The 24,231-nt window shown below is 35.8% G+C and overlaps 1 protein-coding gene across 13 annotated transcripts in view; it reads left to right on the top strand.

Moving 5' to 3' along the window:
* The window catches only part of TCF12 (transcription factor 12), a 364,778-nt gene that overhangs the window by 290,449 nt on the left and 50,098 nt on the right, over positions 1-24,231 (top strand). Inside the window, exon 1 of one of the 13 annotated variants that reach the window (XM_014540349.1) lies at positions 15,021-15,472. The exons of 10 other annotated variants lie outside the window; for them this stretch is intronic. In XM_014540349.1, the coding sequence (XP_014395835.1) occupies positions 15,462-15,472 (11 nt within the window). In that variant the 5' untranslated portion in view covers positions 15,021-15,461. Of the gene's footprint in view, positions 1-15,020; positions 15,473-24,231 lie in introns of those variants that run through there. 2 more of the 13 variants (XM_014540347.1, XM_005867001.2) reach the window with 2 other exon arrangements.

Raw genomic sequence — 24,231 nt, 5'->3', positions numbered from 1 at the left:
GTGCATAAATTTTTGTGCACCGGGCCTCTAGTCCTATATAATAAAAGGCTAATGTGCTAATTGTCCAGTGGTCAGTTCAATCAAAGTGTAAAATGCTAATGATATGCTAAGGCCGCTCAGACGCTCCAACTGGTAGGTTAGCTTGCTCCTCGGGTACAGCCGAACGGGATTGAGCGAGACAGGCCAAACATGCCCTGGAGCCCTCCCACGGTTCCTCCCCAGCTGGTCACCTCCCACATCACTCACTGGCTCCAGTCGTGCACCAGTGGGGTCTCTCGGCCTGGCCGGCACCCTCTCGCAATCCGGGACCCCTTGGGGGATGTAGGAGAGCCAGTTTGGGCCTGATCCCGCAGGCCAGACCGAGGGACTCCACTGGTGCATGAAATTCATGCACATTAAAAGGGAATTAATTAGAGGAAATATTTTAATATTATTTGCCCTTTCTCTATAATAGAAGTGTCAGAGATGAAAGAAAATTAGTAAAATGTATATGAAAATCTTCCTCCTGTCAGAGTCTGGGGCACGTCATGGGATCTAGAGTCATGTCCCCGCCCACCTGCGTGCACCTCAAAATCGCGTGAGACCCAGACCCGGCCGGCCCCACCCCCATTGGGCGAGATCCAGACCCGGCCAGTCCCACCCCCATCAAGCCCCGCCGGGTGGGGGACGTGGCCTGAGGTCTCCCTTCAAGTCCTGCCAGGTGGGGGGCGCAGCCTGAGGTCCCCTATCAAGCTCCAACAGGTGGGGGATGTGGCCTAAGGTCAAGCAGGGCTTGACGGGGGGCACAGCCTGAGGTCCCCCAGCCTGGCGCCAGGGTGGGGGGCAGGGCTTGAGGTCCCCTGGCCTGGCACCGGGGCAGGGAGCGCGGCCTGAGGTTTCCTGTCAAGCCCCACCAGGCGGGGGTGCAGCCTCAGGTCCCTGCTGATTCCCCATTAAGGCTTGTTACGGGAACTCAGTCTCTGCTGTGGGCGCAGCAGTTTGTGTTACGGGATCCCCCCCTCTGCTGAGGGTACAGCCATCTTGTGTTACAGAATCCCTGCTTCCGCTGTAGGCGCAGCTGTCTTTGTTATGGTGTGATGGCCAATTTGCATATTCTCTCTTTATTAGATAGGATATTTACATCAAGAGTCACCACTCTTAATATTGGGCAAACTATTAGCACATGATCACACTGCCTGGCGCTTGGTAATTGGTTCTGTTGTCTCATGATGTGACTTTCTGCAGTAGTTTTTTATATATATATATATATTATTGATTTTTTTACAGAGAGGAAGGGAGAGGGATAGAGAGCTAGAAACATCGATCAGCTGCCTCCTGCACACCCCAAACTGGGGATGTGCCCGCAACCAAGGTACATGCCCTTGACCGGAATCGAACCTGGGACCCTTCAGTCCGCAGGCCAACGCTCCATCCACTGAGCCAAACCGGTTAGGGCTCTGCAGTAGTTTTAAGGCATGCTGGCTGATGTTACCATGTTCTGACCTGCACTAAGCCATGCCCAGCCATGTGCATTTGATTACTCAAGATGACCCGTGAATGCACATTTACTAGACCTACTCATTATAAACTTAAAATTACAGTAGTGCATATAGTAAACTTTTCTGTGAAATTAAACTTTTCTTACTTAATTTTAATTACACAAACGTGTCTACATAAGTAAAAACAAGTAAACTAATTTGTCAACTTTTTAACATATGCATTCAGAAACCCTCTACTATATAACAGACACCCCCCTCGCCTGAATTAGGCCATTATATCAAGGTTTTACTGTATCTGCAATTATGTTAGTACATAACCCAATATATCTATAATTTTATTTTCAAAATTAATTTGATTCTAGAAATAATGTTGCTGGAAAATTTGCTAGAACCTGCTTATCTCTTTGTATAGCCTATATTTCTACTCTTCCTCAATGTGTTAGACCAGTGGACGGCAAACAGCGGCTTGCGAGCCACATGCGGCTCTTTGGCCCCTTGAGTGTGGCTCTTTTACAAAATACCATGTGTGGGCGCTCACGTACAGTGCGATTGAAACTTCATGGCCCATGCGCAGAAGTCGGTTTTCGGCTTGGGCGAGTCTATTTTGAAGAAGTGGCGTTAGAAGAAGTGGGGGGTGTCGGTCGGTCGGGCGATGGGAGACGCAGCACAGGTGGGCCGCGGGATACACAGTGCGGGGGAGGTACACAAGTATACAAGACGGGGTGTGGATGGGAGAGTTGGAAGGGGTCGACCTCAGCGAACGTACCTCAATCAGATTGATGTTTTTAGGAAAGGCCAGCTTAGGAGTACCCTAATTAAGTTAATAACAATGTACCTACCTATATAGTTTAAGTTTAAAAAATTTGGCTCTCAAAAGAAATTTCAATCGTTGTACTGTTGATATTTGGCTCTATTGACTAATGAGTTTGCTGACTACTGTGTTAGACCAAGAGTAAGCAAACTTTTTTGTAAAGGGTTTTGTAGTAAATAAATATGTTTGGCCTTGTGGCCCAGCCAATCTCTGTCACAACTACTCAACTGTGCATAAGAATGTTCAAATAGCCACAGATGATACATAAATAACTGGCCTGACTGTATTCCAATGAAACTTTATTTGTTAAAAAATAAAACACAAAAATTTTGCCCATAGCCATAATTTGCCAACCCCTACATTAAACTTAACGAACACAAGTATATGCCTAAAGTAGATATATTCTTACCTTCTTCATAAATGTAGTTCCTATGAAAAACAGACCCAAAGAAAAACAAACTTAAATATTTTTAGGTGTGTTCCCTGGTGGGGTTTTTTTTTGGGGGGGGGGCATGAATACATTACTCAATATTCATTAGTCCCTTCATCATTTTCTTAAGGCCCTGAGCACTCGGCCAGAGCTTTAGACAGAAACTTTCCAAAACCATTACAGTGGGGCCTTGACTTAAGAGTGTCCCGACTAACGAGTTTTTTCTCGGCCGATTTTTTGCTTTGAGTTGCGAGCTAAAATTCGGGTTACGAGCCAGCTTCAGATACCCCACCGCTAGTTGGCGCAGCGAACGTCACAGTGAACGCCACATCAGCCCAGCATCACGTGTCTCACTCGTTCACTTTAAGATTTGACATATGAGTAATTTGAGTTACGAGCTCCGTCACGGAATGAATTAAACTCGTAAGTCAAGGCCCCACTGTATTTGCCTTATTCTGAAATGCACTTGACTGGAACAGTGGAAGAGCCTCAATGTGTAAAGTGGGTGCTGTGGCATTATAATTTTTCTAGAATTAAAATGTCACATTAGGTAATAATATGCAGGATAGTTTATAACATTAAAAGTAAGCCCATGAATAGACATATTAGTAAATATATATTTGAAATAATTGGGATTAAGTATTTAAATAATTTGACTTAAGTATAAATAGCCCCACTATAATTTTATATATATAGCTGGGCCAGGATGAAAGAGAGTGATTGATCACCATCTTTTAACCTGGCCCAACTTTTTCATAGAACCCAAAACTAAAAGATAGCTCCTAGGAGCTTGAGAATCATTTCCAACCCAAGTATGATTGTGAAACTGATTCTGTTGAAACATGTGGCATGTTCCTCTCTAAACAAAACTTAAGAGAATCTTCACCTCCTGACTAGAAAATTCACTTTTTCTCTATAAATTTAAGTAATACTTATGGTTGCTATTTAGTTCCCTTTTTACCTTTATGATGGCTAGTATTTTTTAAAATTAACACTTAATAATTAAGTAATAAAACTCAAGTTTTCTGACATGGGCTTGATAATCTTTTGAACTATAAAACTTGATATTATTTGAAATCAAGTTATCAGTATCTTTTCCAACATCACCAAAGATATTTATTAATTTCAGAAAATAGTAATATGAGAATTAGAAACTTTTTTACTACTAAAGTGGGCTTCATTTATTAGATTTCCAATGAGAGAAATGTGAATCCATTCCGTAAAAGTTAGTAAATATATGTTACATGTTTATTGTGAATAAATAACTCTTTTAGGCTTTAAGAATTTAAGTATGAATAAAGCATGGGCCTTGTACCCTGTCTTCAAGATGCTTATAGTCAAAAGATAGCTTTGACCTTTGGAAAGAAGTAACTTTTAAGTATTTTTCTGTTGCATAATTGTTGCCCTGTGAGCACATAGTGGAGTATCCAGGAAATGCTTTTTGAATTAAATTAAAAGAATAAAAATAGGTACTATGAAACTAGCCTATCTAATAAAGAGTGAATATGCTAATTGACCCCCACGCTGTCGCAAAGATGGTGGCACCCATGGCCAATAAGGAGGGACTATGCTAATTGACTGCCCCACCCTCAAAGATGGTGGGACCCACAGCCAATAAGGAGGGAATATGCTAATTGACTGCCATGCCCTCAAAGATGGCAGCACCCACAGCCACAAGATGGTCAGCAGGGGCGGCCAGTTGTGGGCGACCAGGCCAGCAGGGGAGGGTAGTTAGGGGTAACCAGGCCGGCAGGGGAGGGCAGTTGGGGGGGACCAGGCCTGCAGGGGAGCATTTAGGTGTCAATCAGGCTGGCAGGGGAGTGGTTAGAGGGTGATCGGGCTGCAGGCAGAAGCACTTAAGGGCAATCAGGCAGGCAGGCAAGCAGTTGGGAGCCAGCAGTCCTGGATTGTGAGAGGGATGTCCCCCTCAGGGTCCCAGATTGGAGAGGGTGCAGGCTGGGCTGAGGGACACCCCTCCCTCCAGTGCATGAACTTTGTGCACTGGGCCTCTAGTTATTTTATGTTATCTATAATAGGGAAGATCATCTGTTAAAGACTTCCTGCTGCACATTGTACTTTCAAGCTTCCTCCTTTTCTGACTGTTCAAATCATCAAGAGTAAATTAACTTGCTTTCTTTGTATAAGAAGCCGAATTATTTGTTCTATTCCCCCCACCTCAAGTAGCAGTTAACTTCTAGTCATACATAATAATGGGAGTAACTTTGAAGGGAATTGTAAATTATAGGTAATTCAGCCACTACTTTGTAGTGCACTAGGCTGACCTAGTTGCTAACATAAAAATAACATGTAATTCTCACATGACAGAGGAGTATGGAAAACCAGAATATAGGAAACTTTTTCCTAAAGGAAAAAAAGTTACGCTTTCATTGACAGAAAAGGGAAACCGTAGTTATCTTCCCATACTGAATTTCTCATACTAAAATTATCTTCAAGATTTTGATCATTTGTCACTGCCTGTTGTCCAAGCCACTGTTATCTCTTTCCTGAATTATGGCAACATCTACCCAACTGCTCTCCCAGTTTCCCTCCAGTCTTTTTTTAACACAGGAAGATCCTTTTAAAATCTAAGTCAGATGGTATCATTCTTCGGCTCAAAATCCTCCAGTAGTGTCGGTTATCACTGTAATCCCAAAATTCGTAACATGGCTTTCAAAACTCTTCTTATCTATCTACTGCTACCTCTCAGACTATATCTGTCACTAATTCACCCTTCTGGCCGTTCTGCCCTCTTTACTGCTCCTTACAGATAGCAAGCACTCTCCTGCCTCAGGGCCTTTGCATTTACTCTCTGCCAGAGCACACATCCCTTAGTAGCCACGTAGCTAGTTTTATCACATACTTTTCCCTTTGATTACATATCATTTTATTACTGGGACTCTTGTCTGACCATCCTACATAAAATGGCAACCATGCTCCCCCCATCACTGCCCTTCTCCTTCCTCCTGCATTTTTCTCTATAACACATTACCATCTGATATACTATATAATTAGTTTATTATTTGTTTCACCCAGGAGAAATTTTAAGGCAGGGATTTTATGTTGCTTATTGCTTTAGTTGCAGCACCTAGTTGCATAATAGATACCCAGTGAACATTTGTTAAATAAATGAACAAACTCACATGATTAGCAATACAGTCATAGCTCTTTCTTCCTGGTTCAGTTGACTCAGAAAGTATAAAGAGCATCCTGTGTTATCTGAACTCAACATCCTTCAGGGAGAACTACGGTATATTTGAACCAATATAGATTCTATAGAACTAATATAGATTCTATATTATAAAACCTTTAGCATGCTTAAACTTTATAAAAGCATATTAGGGAAGGGGGAAAGCTCCAATTTTTTCATCAGAAAAGTGAAAGTATTTTCAGTGGCTTAGATCACTGAAATTCTTCCCATTTACACAGTATAGTCTTACCCTCAGTTAGATATATTAGAACCAGGAAAACCTGCATTTGATTTTCCATGTGAAGTTTTATCATTTGATAGTTGTGTTCTTACAATTATATAATCTTTATTCCAGTTTCAACAGTAGTAACACAGTCTGAACCTTTTTTTATGCATCGCTCATTTAAGTCTGAAATAACCAGTGTCGGGACAACAGGTGTCCTCAAGATTCCATACCTATTGTACCCTGTAAACTTTCTAACCTACAAATTCATTACAGCCACCTTTGTTTATAGTCTGCTTAACAATCTCTTTTACTGATCTACTAAATTATCCAGCCTAAAGGCACAAAGAAGCACATCACAGGCCCAACTTCTGTACAGTGCAGGAGCCACAGCCTACTTAATTAAGATGGGCTCCCTATTGCCTCCTTAACTCTTCGTTGCTTGCTAAAAATATAACACAGGCATCTCTGTAGAGGCTTACATGTTTATTTGAAGGACATGGCCAAAAATATTTTATTTTCCATATGATACTATGTTAAACATAATATATTTGACTTGTAGATCAAATTGCACATTAGTGAGAAACAAAAGTTGTCAAATGAATTAAACAAGAGCAAAGTTCAATAAGAGTTGTTACTTACCTCTTGATAAGATAGCAACCTTTTCCTCTTTTTTTTCTCACTATTTTGTTCTAGACCAGGGGTGGGCAAACTTTTTGACTTGAGGGCCACAATGGGTTCTTAAACTGGACCGGAGGGCTGGAACAAAAGCATGGATGGAGTGTTTGTGTGAACTAATATAAATTCAAAGTAAACATCATTACATAAAAGGGTACGGTCTTTTTTTTTTTTAGTTTTATTCATTTCAAACGGGCCGGATTCGGCCCGCGGGCCGTAGTTTGCCCACGGCTGTTCTAGACACTAGGTAACTTTTTAAAAAAATGTTAGTTTTAAACGAAAGTATTACTAAGTAATCGAAGTATATTACTAACTCCTTATGAAAATACTTCATTTGCTAGTATAAATGTTTTTAGAATACAAAGCATTTGGATTCTTAGCTTAAAACTGAGAAGTTGTAATTATGTTTTTGGATTCTCTTTTGTATCAACCTTTCATGTAAGGCTTTAGGCTTTTAATTATGCCACTTGCAGAGATGATTATAAAAATACTAGAGGCCTGGTGCATGAAATTTGTGCATGGGTAGGGTCCCTAGGCCTGGCCAGCGATCAGGGCCAATCGGGCCTTCCAGCTGCCGGCCTGGGCCTTCCTTCATTCTGCACTGCCCCCTGGTGGTCAGCGCACATCATAGCTAGCGATCAAACTCCCAGTTGAACTCCCATGGGGACATTTTGCATATTAGCCTTATATATATATAGACTAGAGGCCCAGTGCACGAAATTCATGCACGGGTAGGGTTCCTATGCCTAGCCAGAGATCAGGGCCAATCAGGTTCCCCGCCTCCCCACCACCTCCTTCCTTCGCCACCCATGTGCCGCCACCACGTGGTTCCCCCGCCTCCCTGCCTCTCCACCTCCTCCTTCCCTTGCTCTTTCAGCGCCCCGCCGCCACTGCTGGTTGCCCACCATGGTCCGTGCCGCCCCCTGGGCAGCACATGTCATAGCGAGCTATCGAACTCCCGGTCTCTCAGTAGAACTCCCGATGGGACACTTTGCATATTAGCCTTTTATATATATATAGAAGATAATTTAAGGTTGCTGTGGACACTAGCTATTATCTATGCTAGTGAGTCACAGCCTGGGTCTTCAAAAATAGCAATCTGAGATGTAAAATATTTCAGAATACCTATCATATTGTGTAGTTTATTGAAATAAAATTACCCATGCTAGTTAAAACAACAAGTTTCTTGTATTAGAATTGTTTCAACTTAGCATGGCAGTGCTTCATTTTCCTTTAATTTGAAGTTCTGAATGGAAGTTACATGGCTTTGTTTTTGGTTTTTTAATCAGGGGAAAATATTCATTATAACTCAGTAAAAAGGAGTTTGGAAGACCAAAACCTTTCAAAATAAGAATTCAGTGTTTTGGGGTGGAGTAGATAATAAAAGGTTTTATTGGTGGTGAAATGGCTAGGAAATCTTTGGCCTAGTTTATTTTAATGCCTATATTTTGCAGAAATGGAAAGTTAGACTCAGGAAAATTCAAGACCTAGCCTAAACTCTCATGCCTCCTAAGAGGTGCAGGTAAAATCCAGATTCCTATATCTCCTGACTCCAAGTCCAGTGCTCTTTCTCATCATGACATCAGTATGACATCACAGCATTTGGAACCTGAGCAGCCTCTCTCACATTACAGAGTACTAATGAGTGGTAGAAAAACAATACTTCTGCCCTACTGTGTGTAAACATGATGTAGATATAGAACAAGTAGCTTAACAAATTCCTTTTTCAAAGTTTCCCGTCTGTTTCTCAATCTGTCTGGTACGGGACACTTATTGTTAGAGTGGTATATTGCCTTCATTGGTGCAGCACATCAAACATTAGTCAAACTTTATTTTTGTTTTGCCTTGTTCTACATTTAACTGACACCATCTCCTGTCTCCCCCTGCCTAATATACCTGTCTTCAATGTGTTTTCAAAATGAAATATTATTTGGCTTTTGTTGAGAGTGGTCACCAGAAATAACAGTAAGAAACCATACTTTACCCCTAGCTGGTTTGGCTCAGTGGATAGAGTGTCGGCCTGCAGACTGAAGGGTCCCGGGTTCGATTCCGGTCACGGGCACATGCCTGGGTTGCCGGCTCGATCCCCAGTAGGGGGCGTGCAGGAGACAGCCGATCAATGATTCCCTCTCATCATTGATGTTTCTATCTCTTTCTCCCTCCCCCTTCCTCTCTGAAATCAATAAAAATATATTTTAAAAAAACACCCACCATACTTTAAGATAGTTCTTTTCATAAATTCAGGATCTGCGTAATTTCTTTCAAAACATATAGCTAAAATTAACTGTGCTTTGTTATTTGATTATTTCAAATATGGGGAAGATGATTTGGTAGACTCATTACTTAATTAAAGGTATGAAGTATTAAAAAAATTACTGCCACTAACAAGAATTTTTAGTAAAACAAATCATAGATTTTGGGCCAAAAATAACATGTTATGTAGCTCTTCAGATTGCAGATTCTTAAAATGGCTCTAGGCTGAGATGCAGATGTTCTTATCTCTTTAAAAATAATTTTAAAATAGAATAGAATATCTTGGTGCTATTTCATTTCTCATAAAAGATCTGGCTCTTTCTAGGTCAGATGAAAAAAATTGCATGGGTCGGAAAAAGAAAAAAAAAAAAAAAGATGGCTGGCACTTTCCTAAGGGAGAGCTAACTCAACCCAAGAGCAAATTGTTTACCTTGTACAGATAATTTTTTAAATAGCTTTGTTTGCTTAGTTTTTTTGTTGTTGTTAGGTTGCCTAATAAGTCAATAGTGCAAAGCTGTATCCAGTCTTGGAAGCTCTTCAGAAGTGCTAGCTTAGTAAGGAATTTAAAAACCTGGGTGTCCTCTTCATTCTTTTTTTTTTTTCAACTTGTGCATATACCGTTAGGCAGTCCTGTGATTATAGAGCCATCTGCAGGAAAATTATCAAGTTGCAACATACTGGTTCTCTTACCATGTTATTTCAAGTGGTAAATGAGAAACGACAAACTGCAATTCCTGTGGGAAAAGAAATGGACAGCCAAGAGATGCAGGAATTATTAGGGAGGGGGAACCCCCGCCCCCATTTAATATTTCAAAGAAAACTGCTTTGTTACAGTTTGTGATTTTTAAAAAACATGCAATTTGCTTTGGGTTTTACATATTTTCAGGAATTACAGTTCTCTCTTATTTGAAAGGAGTGTCTAATGATTGCCTTTTAGAAGTTTTATATGACCTGCCAGCTCTGTTAGTGTTGATGTCAGAGGGATACTATTTATTTACCTCAGAATGAGATTTATTTGCTTTCTCCTCCAGGAGATATGGTTGTTTTACACATCCTCATTACAGTCATGGTTGTCAAAAGGGGAGTTAAACAGGTATTCTTTTGCCCTATAAATGCAGTTTATGTAGCTGATTGTTTCCATTGGCTATACAGGTATGTTTTCTAATTTGTTAATCATTAAGCATTTCTAAACTCAAGTTAGACTAGAGATTTTTGTAAACAGATAATAATAAATCTGATGTTCTTTGAGACAGGTGATATGATTTGTGAACTTTAGCATATGTTTTTACTCTTCTCTGAGAAGTATATGTTTATGTGTGTGTGTTGAAATATTGAAATAAGTTGTGTACCAGTACTCAGACCAATCTGTAGTATCATTCAGTATAACTCTGATTATTGGGTTGGCTAAGATTTAGGTAATCACATATAAGGCACAATTGGAACAAATTTTTCATCATATCACCTGAATAAAGATTACAAAATCAGGTTTTTTATTTTTAATATTTTCATACAGTGGAAAGACAATATTTGGAAGTCTTTTTACTGATTGATTGGTATCAGCAAGATGAATGATACTGTTGAATTAGAAAGGTGCACTATATAATTTGAGGTCAATAGCATTATTTTTAAATAATATGCATTGAATGTTATTGGATTGGTTTAAGAGGGATGCATTGTTTTACTAGAATTTTATATTCTTAATTTTTTTGTGAAAGCAATTTTTCTAAATTATGAGGATATTGAAAAAAAGACCAGAAGAGCCCTGACCGGTTTGGCTCAGTGGATGGAGCGTCGGCCTGCTGACTGAAAGGTCCCAGGTTCGATTCCGGCCAAGGGCATGTGCCTTGGTTGCGGGCATGTCCCCAGTGGGAGGTGTGCAGGAGGCAGCTGATCGATGTTTCTCTCTCATCAATGTTTCTAACTCTCTATCCCTCTCCCTTCCTCTCTGTGAAAAATCAATAAAATATATTTTAAAAAAAAAACAGAAGACCAACTTTATGAACACTTAGAAAGGAAATTTTTTTACAAAGTAGTATCTACTAGAAAAATCTGCAATATAATGTTTAGATATAAAACCTGGAATTTTGGTGTCTGATTTAGTTAGCCAACTAAATAAATACTGCACACTTAGGAGACAGTATGCACTCATAAGTCATCTCTCTACAAGCTAAGTAAGAGGAGACTTTGAGAAGGGTCTTTTGCTTTGTATCACCCCACTTGTAGATTCTTTCACTTACTATTCTTTTAAACCTATCTTTATCCCCAACATCCTTTGCAGCCAATAATTTATTAGTTATTTACTTAATTTCACACTTTAGGAAAATACAGAGTTCAGTCCTGGCAGGGTGGCTCAGTTGATTGGAGCATTGTCCCCTACACCAGGGGGTCGTGGATTCGATTCCTAGGTTGTGGTTTGATCCCCAGTTGGGGCACCTATGGTAGGCAAACAATCAATGTTTCTCTCTCACATCAATGTTTCTCTTTCTCTCCCTTTCTCTCTCTAAAATCAATAGAAACATATCCTCAGGTGAGGGTTTAAAACAACAATAATAAAAATTTAAATTAAAAAATGTACAATAAAATTAGTAACATTCAAGGTTTATAATTCAGTTAAATTAAATTTTTTTGAAAAGCTTTTTATATTTTAGGTCACTCTTGAAACATTCTTGCTTTAAATTCAAAAACAGATATGAGAATTATAGTGATCCAGTATCACATATAAAGAAGAGCTAGTAAAATAGCTTAAAACACCACATGGCTAATCCCAAGAAAGAGTGCATAGCTCTCCAAGGAAGATCTGTCAATGTCCCAATCAAAAAAATAAGGAAAAAGAAAATTTTTGCATAGGGACCTGGAATATAAACTGAAGTAGCCAGGAAGTCCCTACCCAGTAGACTTTTGAAAACATCTTTTCTTAAATCTTCAGTAAAGCCATAAATTGCTTAGGCAAAGCACTTCATAGCTTTCTTTTATCTAGTTTACGCCTATACATGATGGCTGTTAGAATGGCAATAAACATCACATCCTGAACCACTGAAGAGGGTAAGCATATTTGAAAATCAGTGAAATCCAGTAATTCTCAAACAAGGAATCAATAATATGTGATGTAAAAGTTCATCTAGCACTTTTATTGTTAATAAAAGATGTGTGGCTCCAAGTCATATTTTTTTTCTCAGGGTTCTCTGACATTTTCATGAATCATTTTGCCCTTGTGTATTAGTATCCCATTTGGCTATGAAACTTGGTGATTTTTTTAGATATTGGACTAGGTGGTGTGACTATTGAGTCAGATCACATAATCTTAGAATAACACAAATGGTTATGTAGAATTGTGGATGGAAACAATTCAGGATAAAAAGTGCATGACACTTCAGAGCTCCTGTGCAGACTGCATGTCTGTCTGAAATCAGGTTTAAAAAGTGGCCCTGGCTCCAGCTGACTCATTTTGTCAGACAAAGTCACAGGATTAACCCTTGACATGTTCCTTAAAAAAAAAAAGGCAAAGATTAAACAACTGCATTGACTAGAGAAGCACTTGATCCGTCTATATACATTTTTTCCTGTAATATGATTCTCCATAAGAAAAAAAAAAATTGTGCTGCAGCTGTTCTATAGATTAAATTATTTCAAAAAATATTTTTGAGGAAGAGAATATGATTTTATCATAGAAAGTAATTTGTAACTGTGATAAAGAAAATGACTACACCAACCAATTTTAGTTTCTTTTAAGTAAGGTAATTTCAAAAAGATGATATTTTGGAGCAACAAACTTAAAAGGCCTTACCATAATGTACAAGTAAAATATGGGAGCATTTTATTTAGATTACCACTAGTTGTTTTTTTGTGTGTGTGATTTATTATTTTTGACGAATGAGTTTAATGCCATATTTAGGTAGATCTACCTTACCACCACCATCCCTGTTTCTAGACACAATCTTAAATAGTAAGCTGTGTATACCTAGTGAATGTACTATGTATTTGGGGGGAGGAGTCTTAAATACACATATATGGATTTTGTATCTGTGTTTTTGAGAAGAGGAATAAAGAATAGAAACAAAAGCTTTTAATTACTCAACTCTGTTTAGAAACTATTATATTTCACATTCAGGTTTCAGGTTTAACTGCAAATCTTACCTAGTTGTTTAATAAACTGCTTTAGAACAGTAAAAGATTATGCTGTCTGACTTTAATCTGAATTTTTTTTTACTTGAATATTTTATTCCTTTCAGAATATTAGCTAGCTGCCTAAAAAAACTAATGATAAAGTACTAAAATTTTTGTTGTGCTTTTAATAGCCAAGATTGTGTAGTTGGACTTACATTATGCTTTTGTTTTGTCAGACAACATAGTACTCTCTCTTTCCTGGCAAGCCCCAGAGAAATGAGCCTGACAACTGTAGGTGGATTTTTTTTTTTTAGCCCATATAAAGTTTTCTCAGTTTGGAATAATGATTGTAGGGAAAAAAATGTTGAAGTATTGTCAGTGCTTTGTGGCTATCCTTCCCCGATCCTGCTTCAATTTCTATTCAAAAGTAAGGTGTGTGTTTTTAAATTAATCATTAAGAAAAAAGGAAATTTCATTTTAGATGGTTAATTTTCCTTTTTTTAAGAGTAGCTGTTCTGTTAGAAAAAGACTGTGTCTATGAAAGACTAAAATTTATTTGAATGGTTTTAAGGCATGGCATTGTTAATTGTAAATCAAAGCTTTTTACACAGTTCTCTAAGGATTGAAATGGGTCTTTGTGGTCTCTCAGGAGGGAGGAAGTTACAGACCCCTCCGCAGACTGGCATTTTAATAGTCTGCTGTACAGTGATGTTCTTTTGCAGCTGCTGCTTAGTCTTTTCTGTATCTGGAGAGTGTGGGGAGGTTTTATTGTTATTCCAATACCATCAGCTTTTAAAACATTGAAGTTAGCTGGCCTCATTGTCTGACTTAGTTTTATTACTATAATTTGATCACTATGTTTTATAAGAATGGGGGGGTCCCTTATAGAATATTTCTAAGTTGGAGTTCTGCTTCATCAAAGCTATCAAAAGTAATGTACCCCAATTTGCAGCGTATGAGCTCTCCTCTGATTAACACAGTACTGTTAGAATCTACAAGGCACAGAGAGAAGCGATAGTACAAAAAGGTTTTGATAGGAGCATATCAGAGAAAAGTTGATATTCTAAAAAATTGTCCACACCAGTTTTTAAGTAACAAAATATGTTTGTGTGTGAGAAATACGGATTTGCAGACAATGTCTAAAACCTTTTGACTTCTAAATATAATGAATTTTTGAAATCTATGAGATTCGAACACTGATTATTTGTTCTTTTTGAGAAATTTAAGCATTAACATTAAAAAATAAATATATAAACAATAATTAACTTAGAAGGAGGAAAGAGTTCAAAGAAACCTTTTCTAGGTTATCAGCCAGAGTGTACATTCTGTCTGTTATACACACTGGCTTTTCACACTTTTTTATAAGGGAATACAAAACCTTGTTTGTTTTTTCTATTACTGAATTGCTTAATACATATTAGATGTTCTAGAAGAGTGCAGCCCATTATAAACTTTTAATTGGTATAATGAATGAGGAATTTAAGGAGCTTTATAACTGAAAATCTGTTTTTTGGACTGAACATTTCCATGAAATGTGTTCCTTTCCCTTCTTTTTCAATAATACTTTTATAATTTTTTTAAAAAAAATCATTGTTTGTTCTACCTAGTTAAGAGGTACTTACATGACAGGTCCGCTTTCTCCAGGAAGTGATTTTGTACAAGGCTTAACTGCCTAGGTCCCTCTTATTACATATGAATCAGTGTTTCCAGTTTCTGATTGCTTGATCATGTGTTTATCAAAGTTGGAAGCAACTTTAGACCATGCCAGATGGTAATGTTGCTAAAGGTGTGGCAAGCTAGGTTTCCCAGCCACAAGTACTCTTATTTAATTAAAACTAAAAACAGATGAGCAGATCTCTCCGTTTGCCTTTCTTTGAAATAGATAATCTCATATATATGGCAAAATTAATAATTCCTTGAGATATTTATTTCTAGGAAACTGCTTTTTTTATTTTTTAGCATTTGTAAGTGACATGTATATTTTTATACCCTAAAGTTTATCTTATCGCTATTCTCCACAATGCAAGGACTTAATAGAAATTGAAAGAGATTACACTTACGGCATAAACCCTCCCTCTCTGCTCTGTGAGTTGGTTCAGTCCTGTTTTGCATAAGTTCCTTTTGAGTAGATCCATGTGTGGATGCATAGTGCTGAAGACTTAACTCTAGCTGTGTGGATGTATGTCTTGGAGAGAATCTCTGTGCATTAGCTGCAAACAGTAACATTTTCAAAATTAACATGTATTGTGCTTATCCTGTTCCTGGAATGGGCAGCAATTCTTTGATGTATTATTACAATGGGAAAACGGTGAGTCTTTTTTCTTTGTTCATATAGCTTCTGACTGGCTTGTTTAATGGAAAACAGTTTAGATTAATTGCTTTTTACTAAAATCTGTGAGGTTTTGTTTTATAATTTTCTACAATACATTTAGATTGTGTATTTTTTTTGTAAGTAGTGTCAGTAAAGTTGTGTCTTTGACACAGTTACTCAGTAGTTGTTGGATTTTATTTTTAAATAGTATAGAAAATAAACTTAAATTTTTGAATTATTATTTTTAATGCCTGATTTCTTTACTAGCAATGAGATTGAAATACTTTTGTTTTAATGTTTTACTATGTTGTAAACGTAGAATGTATATATAAAGTACACACACATATATAGACAGAGAAGATTCTTTTCTTTAATGCTTTCTAGATAGAAGGCAAAGATGAAAGTCATATTGGATATTCATAAAAATAACAAGTATGAAGCTCTGGGAATGATTAGGGAAGCAGTCAGCTAGTGAGGGCCGTATTTCCTGTTTGGAGTTTCAGGTCCAGAGCCCGACTTTACTGGGATACCATCTGTTTCCAATCAAACTAGAATTTTAACCCTGTGCAGATTCATAAAATAAATCACTATTTTTCAAAGAATGCATTTATATATTTCCCAAAGAATGTATTTCTGGTCAATTTACAGCACATGGTTAGATGTTTTAAAATAATACCTTTCTGTGTTGCTAAGTAAGACTTTTCTATTCTTTCATTACTTAGTATTAATTACTTAGTATGTTTCTGCAAAAATATCTTTAAATCAAGGATTTTATATATTCTAAAAAGACAGTGAACTTCTCTGGAAGACACAATAGGAGGGAGTTACCTTTGTAAGATAATTGTTAAACATTATAAAAATGTTACACTAATGAATAACAATCTTGGGTTTGTGTCAGGAATTCAGTATTTTTCTCCTTAATCATTCCCCGAGAAAGTTTTCCCTCAGCTGTCTTATTAAATACTTATATAACTTTAGTGTTTTGGTGGGGGGTGTGGTGGGTTGGTTAGGAGTAGAGACATATTTTATGTTAATGTGTGAAATTAGGAAATTTGATCACATTTCCCAAAATAGGTATAAAAATTCAGCTACATTTGTCCCTACCCTTTCTACCACTTGAATGTTTTAAAGTAGCATACAGGATGGGGTAAAAGTATTAACAGTTGTTTGTGCGGAAAATAATACAATAATTGACAAATAATAATGCAAGAATAAACTCTGTTTCACATACTCAACAATTGTAAACCCACTTTTGCCCCACCCTCTATATTTCTAACCAGGGCATGTGAGAACTAATGAAAGCACTTCTTCATTCTCTGATTGCTTCAGTAAGGCCTCTTTGAACTCTGTTAGCATTTGGTTGTTAACTTTTGTTAACTTTGGGGTAATATTTCTTAATAGAGGATAATCAAACCAAACTATCCTTACTTAAACTCATTAAAAAGTATGTGTTCACACTGCCGGTATAGGTAGAGCTTTAGAGAATGTGAGAGGTAGATTTCAATGGGGTAATATAAGTGAAATTACTTGATCTGTATATATATTTCCTTGGCAACTGTCTTTCAAATGTGAAAATATTTTTCTTTTATGTTCAATTTTAAGTAAAATAGTCTGTTTGAAGGTGGTGGTGGGGTGGTGGTGGTGGTGGTGGGAGGGAGAGAGAGAGAGAGAGAGAGAGAGAGTGAGTTCAGTAAAATTATTTATATGGGACCCTTGAAGAGAGACTATAACTCAAATTGAGTTTAGATTTTATTCTTTTGAGAGCACAGATCACTCTATTACAACATTTCTCTTTGTTCTACATGGGGGGGGGGGGAGCAACAGCTTTGATCTTATTAAGTATTTCCAGGCTTAGTGTAGATGACAGAGCTAGTATGGTAGAGAAGTGTAGCCAGAAATTGATAGCCTGCGCCTGATACAGGTCAGAGGTGACTTTTATGTTCCTGAAAAATGCATAAAGAGATGATATATTTATTGTCTTAGTCTTCTGTATCATAGGCCCTGGTCTTATATGTATTTTCGTATATACATTTTATTTTCACCACCTCTATCTAGTTTTTTATTATTATTCTCTTACAACTCTTCAATGAGAAAATCATGTGGTATGCAATTACATTATCCAAAGACTATATAAATACTTCAATCTTAGTATATATTAGGAAATGTCTACCTACCAATGTTTTATAGTAAAAACTAGCACTTTAAGTTAATATTTCTGGACCTGAAATATACTTCCTCTTTTGAGTCATGGAATGTTTATATAATTCTCATAGTAAACAAGTTAAATTTAAGCTCACTCTTTGATCCCATTTTATCAATTTATTTTAAGATGATAGGGCAGATTAATATTTTGAAATACTAATAAATTCACATTGATTTTATTTTTATGATTCCATTATGGGTATTGTGTGAGAGCAAGAAATCCTAAGTGATACTGGTCTTAAACAAAATGCTTCCCCCCCTTTTTTTTTGTCTTTATTTTTAAATTTTCAAGTTGATTGTATATATTTTGATGATATTTGGGGTATTTTAATAAGACTGGCAGACTGTAGGGGAAAAAATCAGAAAAGAGTCTTTTCATATTTTATTATTTAAGATTATGTGGCCGTATTGTATTGTTGGGATATAACACACTTGGACACCTATATGCAGAAAAGAAAAGCCAAAAATATTAACCCTATTTTCCCACTGTTTGAAAAGTGAAGGGGTTAATGTTCTGAATCATACATAGCTATAGTTAGCTACATTCTGTATCATACTGTAAGCTATTAATATGTGTTTATGATAGAGGACTTAAAATCAATTGAATATTATCTATTTTTTTTGAGATTTAAAAAAATAACAAAAAGAAAAAAAATAGCAAGGAATATGGGTTTCTGAACTCCTTGTATATAAACTTGGCCTGCATTCAGTTTTCTCATTGATATGACTAAATTGTGTCCTTTATGCAGAAAACTAGAAAGTCTTAGGGGTAAAGGAAGGAAAGTTTTGGGAGGAGAAGATTCCTCCTGTTTTCTTCACATGAGGATTCTGGAGTTTCTGCCTTTCTCTCATCTGATCTGCCTCCATTTTCTAGGCCTTGAACTGAAGATGCTGCAAAGTATTCCAGGTATAAAAATTGTAGCAAGTACAGACATGATGCTCTTCTAATTGTATCAGGGGATTATTTTAATCTTATTAGAGACAACATAGAAATCCAAGTTTTAAAACTCAAGCTTAAAGACACATTTTGAATATTGAACTTCTTTGTATAGAATCTGGGAAAGAAGAGGAAGGCACTAACATGATTATAAGGACTACTCTGTGTCAGGAACTATGCTAGGGGTGGGGGGGGCTTCATGTTTACCTCATTTAATTTTTGCATTTATTCTATCATTTATCTGTTTCTAGCCTTTTATAAGTAAGGAAAATGAGGTTCAGGGAAGTTAAGTAACTTGCTCAAGCCCCAGTTAGTAAGTGCTTAAGCCAGAATTGAACCCAGGTCTCTCTCCCAAGAGCAGGTTTTCTCTTTTATATCATCCAAGAGCAAAGCAACTAGTCTCCGTAGCAAAGGGCCTAACTTCACTTATCCTTACTACCATTTATATCAAAACATACTACAATGGAAAGAAAATGTAACAGAAAAACACTGGGCCATTCCTAAAAAGAAATAAATATATTTTGATCAGGCTAACAATTTTCTGAATGCTAATTGATGTGGTCAGTCAAGCAAATTTTTATTTCTGTTTAAGATGAAGAACTTAAAACTATCCTAAATATGTTTAAAAACTCAGGTCTCCTCTTCGAATAGAACTCGTAGTACTAGAAACTGGTTTAGCATAGTTTTAGCAGCTTTCTGCCCACATAATTTGTATTTCATAAGAATTAGGGTCTCACGTAGCTAAAATGGCATTGTAAATATTTCTAAGACTTATTTTTCAAATAAACATTTTCAGTTAATAAAAGCACATAAACCCCTGTGAGAGTGTATAGAACTACATTTGTGTTTTGTTGGGGATTTGCTGCTAATTAACAAGGGAAAGAAAACACAATTAAATTAATTCAAATTTCCAGGCTGTCTGTGGGTCCAATAGAGTTAAATCTAATGTATATGATGAGGAAAATATGAAGTCATTTAATAATTCTCTAAAGGTAGAATACTAAAGACATTGAGTGACAAGGACTTCATCTTAAATCTTATTTGATTGTTTATCCCTTTACCAAAAATATCTGAGACTATATTCCTGATATGAATCTAAGAGGGTCTTTTTTTTTTATCCTGATTCAAGTGAGCACAAATATCAGTGAGTTAAAACCATAGGCCCTGCCAAGAGAGTATGCTGTCACTCACTGATCAACTTTATTAATGTTAGAAAGAAGTTTATGTCCCTTTTGACTAGTTAATAAACATGTTAAAGAAAGGGATCAGGTGCTGTATTGTTGGATCTAAATTTCTTTAAAATGCAGGTAACTAAGAAATGACACTCATTGATTTGTTCAAGTACTATATTATCCCAGCATACAAATTTCAAACCCAGTCCTTTAAAAATTTCACAGTTTATCTCTCAGGAAAATTTTGTGGTTATTAAAGAAATGTTAGCAGTTACAATAAAGAGCTAATGAAATATGCCCAGTGCTGTTAAGTTATAAAAATGTGCTTGACTTACCTAAGAAGTTTTTCTCACAATTGAAAACCAGTAATATTCAATTATGCTTGTTAGACAGCAGAAGTAGCAATTAATTTTAAGCAGTTTTGTGCCAAAACTGAATTCTTTTTTCTTACTGTTATTAGCAAGGACATTTTACTTCATCCTAAACATGTCTCTGGAAATTCTTGAAAAAAGATACTGCTCTTATTTATGAAATTATCAAAAATATACATATATATACATCTTTTATAGGAATTATCATTGTTTTTAGCATGCTAATTAGGTGAAAAGAATCTTCCATAGAGATGGTTTCTATGTCCCTGAGTTAGTTCTTGTGCTTCAGACATTTTACTTTTTAATGCCTTTGGTTTTAGTTCTTGTGGTATTTAGTACTGGAACTATCCAAGTATTTTCTCCCTAGGTTTGCAATCACCATAAAATCTATTGTCATAGATTGGGCTCTATGGCAAAATTTGTTTATGTAATATTAAAATACTAAAAGCATTAAGATATTTATCAAATCTGTCATTTGTGTCTTAGATATGGGGGAATCCTTTGATTAGACTGCTGTTTCATAGATTTAATTAAATGTTTTAATTACTTTTTCTTTGGGGTTATGTTGTTTTAATTTTGATTAGAAAAGGAACAAGTAAAGTGGGAAGACCTAAATTTCAGAAACTTTAAAATTTTGCCAGTTAGGTGAAAGATGCTTTTTATCTGAGTGTATACATAGTATCAATATTTATAGTAAATAATGGATCCAAAGTGATCAGAAGAATAAATAGGAAATCATTTTTAGGAAATTTCTTTAACTTCCTCTAACACTTATCTAGCATTCTTATCTAAGTGAGTGTAATTATTAAACAACTTATCTACTCTTTTTTAAACAGCTTATTTTTTACTAAATTCAGGTCCCACAAAATTCAGGAAGTTGTTATTTGTGTGTGTTACTATGTGTGGAACCTGCATAGGTAATCAGCAATAACTAAAAAGTAAATCTTATAATAATTACTTAGTTTTTCTTTTTTAGTTTTTGAGTGTTAACTCTTAAATGTGCACATTTTAAAAATTATTGCCCCCAAAATTTAATTAATAGTATTTCAGGATTTGACTTTAGTTGGGATTTTCTTTTTCAGGTTTTAAGTACCAGCTTGTAAAATTTTATATTGTTTAATATAAAATGTAGTTATATAAAATATATGATTAATTAAATGGATGTTCTTGAATATGATTTCACATTTTTATTTTAAAATTCTGATGGTAAGATTAATTAGCCAAATGATTGTGTTTTATTTTGTTATTTTGGTAAGTTGATAACAGTTGTGCTAAAGATTATTTCTATTTTTAGCATAATGTTTTTTACATATTAGAGCTTCATGTTAGCATGTATTAAACATTTAATGATCTTTAACTTATTATAACTTAAAAGAGAACTATTCAAAGCATCTTGACAAAAGAACAAATAGAAGCTTAAGCATATTGAAATCTTGGTAATAATGTCTGTTAGAACATGCTCAGAACAATGGATAAGCTTCTCTATCTTCCTTTCCAAATTAGCTGAAGGTGTTCCCAAGGTGAGGGTTTAGGCTGATTATGGTTTTGATGGGCCTTGGAGCTTATGAGACTGCTAGAATATTTCTTTTAAAGTAATGTATGTGATTTTAAACTGTTAGGTAAAGAAGAGTGATCTACACCTGTGTTGTTCTGTAGTAACCACTAGTCACATATAACTAAATTAATTAAAGTTTCATTTCCTCAGTTGTACTATCCACCTTTCAAGTGTTCCATAGTCACGTGTAATTAGTGGCTGCTATTGTACAGCACAGATATAGGACATTTCCATCGTCACAGAAACCTCTATTGGCCAGTGCTCATCTAAAGCATTCTTCTCATTTTCTGTAGAAGGTTTCTTAATTAGGATATACAGCTATTCTCATCTCTTCATCATTTGGAATATTTAAAAATATCAGTCACCACACAGGCAGTGAATCTATTTTAAAAAGCATGGGGAATGACATTGTCTTTTAACTCATCACTGGCTATGACAAGATAAAAGAAAAGATCATTTTAGCAAAAGCTTTTTACTTTCTTGCATCTTTTCTCAATAAGCATCAGAAAATAATTATGCCTCCCTGCTTTGCATAGATGTTTCCAATATTAATTACATGAAGGATGCATTAAAATCAAGAGCACACTACACAGCTCCAGCCTCTAGAGCTAAACAAAGTGGCTGCCCTGAATTTGGGGTTATCCATATGATTGAACTGAACCATCCAAACAGGAAAAGGGGAATCTGTTTTTGCTAACTTAACTCACATTGCTTGTATGTTTTAACATTCCAAGGATAATTGTGTGATTGCTATAATTGTAAATATTCATCCCTGGTGTACTCTATTACTCTTAAAAAAGTCAATTTGGATGGATGGGATGAGGACATTAAAGATATTAATGTGGATTTGTTCTTTAACAGTGAAAGGAAGATACTCTTAGATTTTCAGTTATATATTCATTCAAGTTGGAATAAATGTTATGGTTCTATTCACTAGACACTCAAATTTTCTCTCATCACCATTCCTGAAGGAGAAAATGTAAGTGCGTGGGAAAGAAGAAAGACAGTCTCATGATAGCTACTGTGAGCCTGACATTCTTAAATGGAGCTAGAATTCTAAAGACTATTTCTGAGTACCACATTTTATTAGAACATCTTAAATTACTTGTAGTTTTTTCTATTTCTTTTTAATAGTTTGACTTCTGGTAGATTTTAATCATCTTAAAGCATACATATTCTTTTCTCTTAATTTTGAGATTGTTTGCTGTGATACAAAATCATACTTAAGATTTAAATGCATGATTAGATCATTAACTAGAAAAAAAACTGGCATCTATGTGCAGGTGATCAGATGACATAAGCAGTCTGGTTTTAATTTGTAGCCAGTACTGATTGTAACTAAAAGAGACTTGCTCTTTTTGTGGAATTGGCTGACTATTTCCCTACATCTGGAGTTAATAAAGTCTTTGAGACCACATCAGTTGCGCTTTGCCGCAAGAACTCTTTGATCTGAAAAATCAAGACTGGCACAACTGCTGCTTCATAACATTGCATCTATGTTTTTGCAAGCTATGGTTAAGATACCAAAAGTAAAGTTCTTTGGCTGGGTTAGAAATGCTGTTAGATGGGCCTAAGAACCATGTTTTTCAAAACATTTTTATTAATATACAAACTTTGAACTTACGTTAGTAAATATATGATAAACTTATGGTAGTTTAGTTTTTACCATTTTCATTTATAAGATCTATCCTTCAAAAGTCCATTTATTTTTCAACGTCTGTTTATAAAAACTAACATTAAAAATAACTTTACCTCTAAAATGAGTCCATTTTATTTTCTCTGTATAGTTTCAAAATGTTTACAAGAGTAGGCAAGTCTCTTCTCCTTGGTGTGATTTATATCGGTTTTTCTTGCTTTACATGACAGCCATCTATTAACCATTATCTGATCAGTATATTCTTTATTTGACAGCAATTTGTAAAGCAGTAAAGTGAGGTTTATCTTTTTATTAAAGTAAGTATATTTTGTTTGGAATACAGTGAATTGAATGGTAATAATGATAAAGAAATATAAATTGATAAATTATGTATAAATTTAAACTGGCAAATTATGTAGGTTTTTTTGTGAAATGACATCAAAACTGGAGTTTTTCATAATGATCAGTGGGAGGCTTACCTACTGTTTCAGTCTATAACCTGTATAGAAATAGAGAATTTTTTATTTCATACTTTCAGATCAGTGATGATGTATATAATAAATAAGCATTTGTGACAAAACAACAGCACATGTTCTAATGCTGGTTTCTAAATTTTATTTTCATGCTACATATTTGGACTTACTTTATTTTTTGTTGTTTGTGGTTTTAGCCTAGTTTGGGAAAATCAATATATAAAGGGAACAGAGAGCATCTATCTGTGGCTGAATGTAGACACTGAATCTTGATTAAAAGAAAAAAGTACAAAATTCCTCTCCTGAAAACTTTTTCTTGCCTATCATAGCCTATATAATACATTCCAAACACATTTGTGTATACCCAATTATTTCATTTTCACACTGTTTTTATGTAATACTAAGCTAGA

Source organism: Myotis brandtii, unplaced genomic scaffold (genome assembly GCF_000412655.1).
Source record: "Myotis brandtii unplaced genomic scaffold, ASM41265v1 scaffold242, whole genome shotgun sequence".
NCBI classification, from domain to species: Eukaryota; Metazoa; Chordata; class Mammalia; order Chiroptera; family Vespertilionidae; genus Myotis; species Myotis brandtii.
The sequence above is the reverse complement of the archived record's forward strand: the minus strand, read 5'-3'. Positions and strand labels throughout refer to the sequence as shown.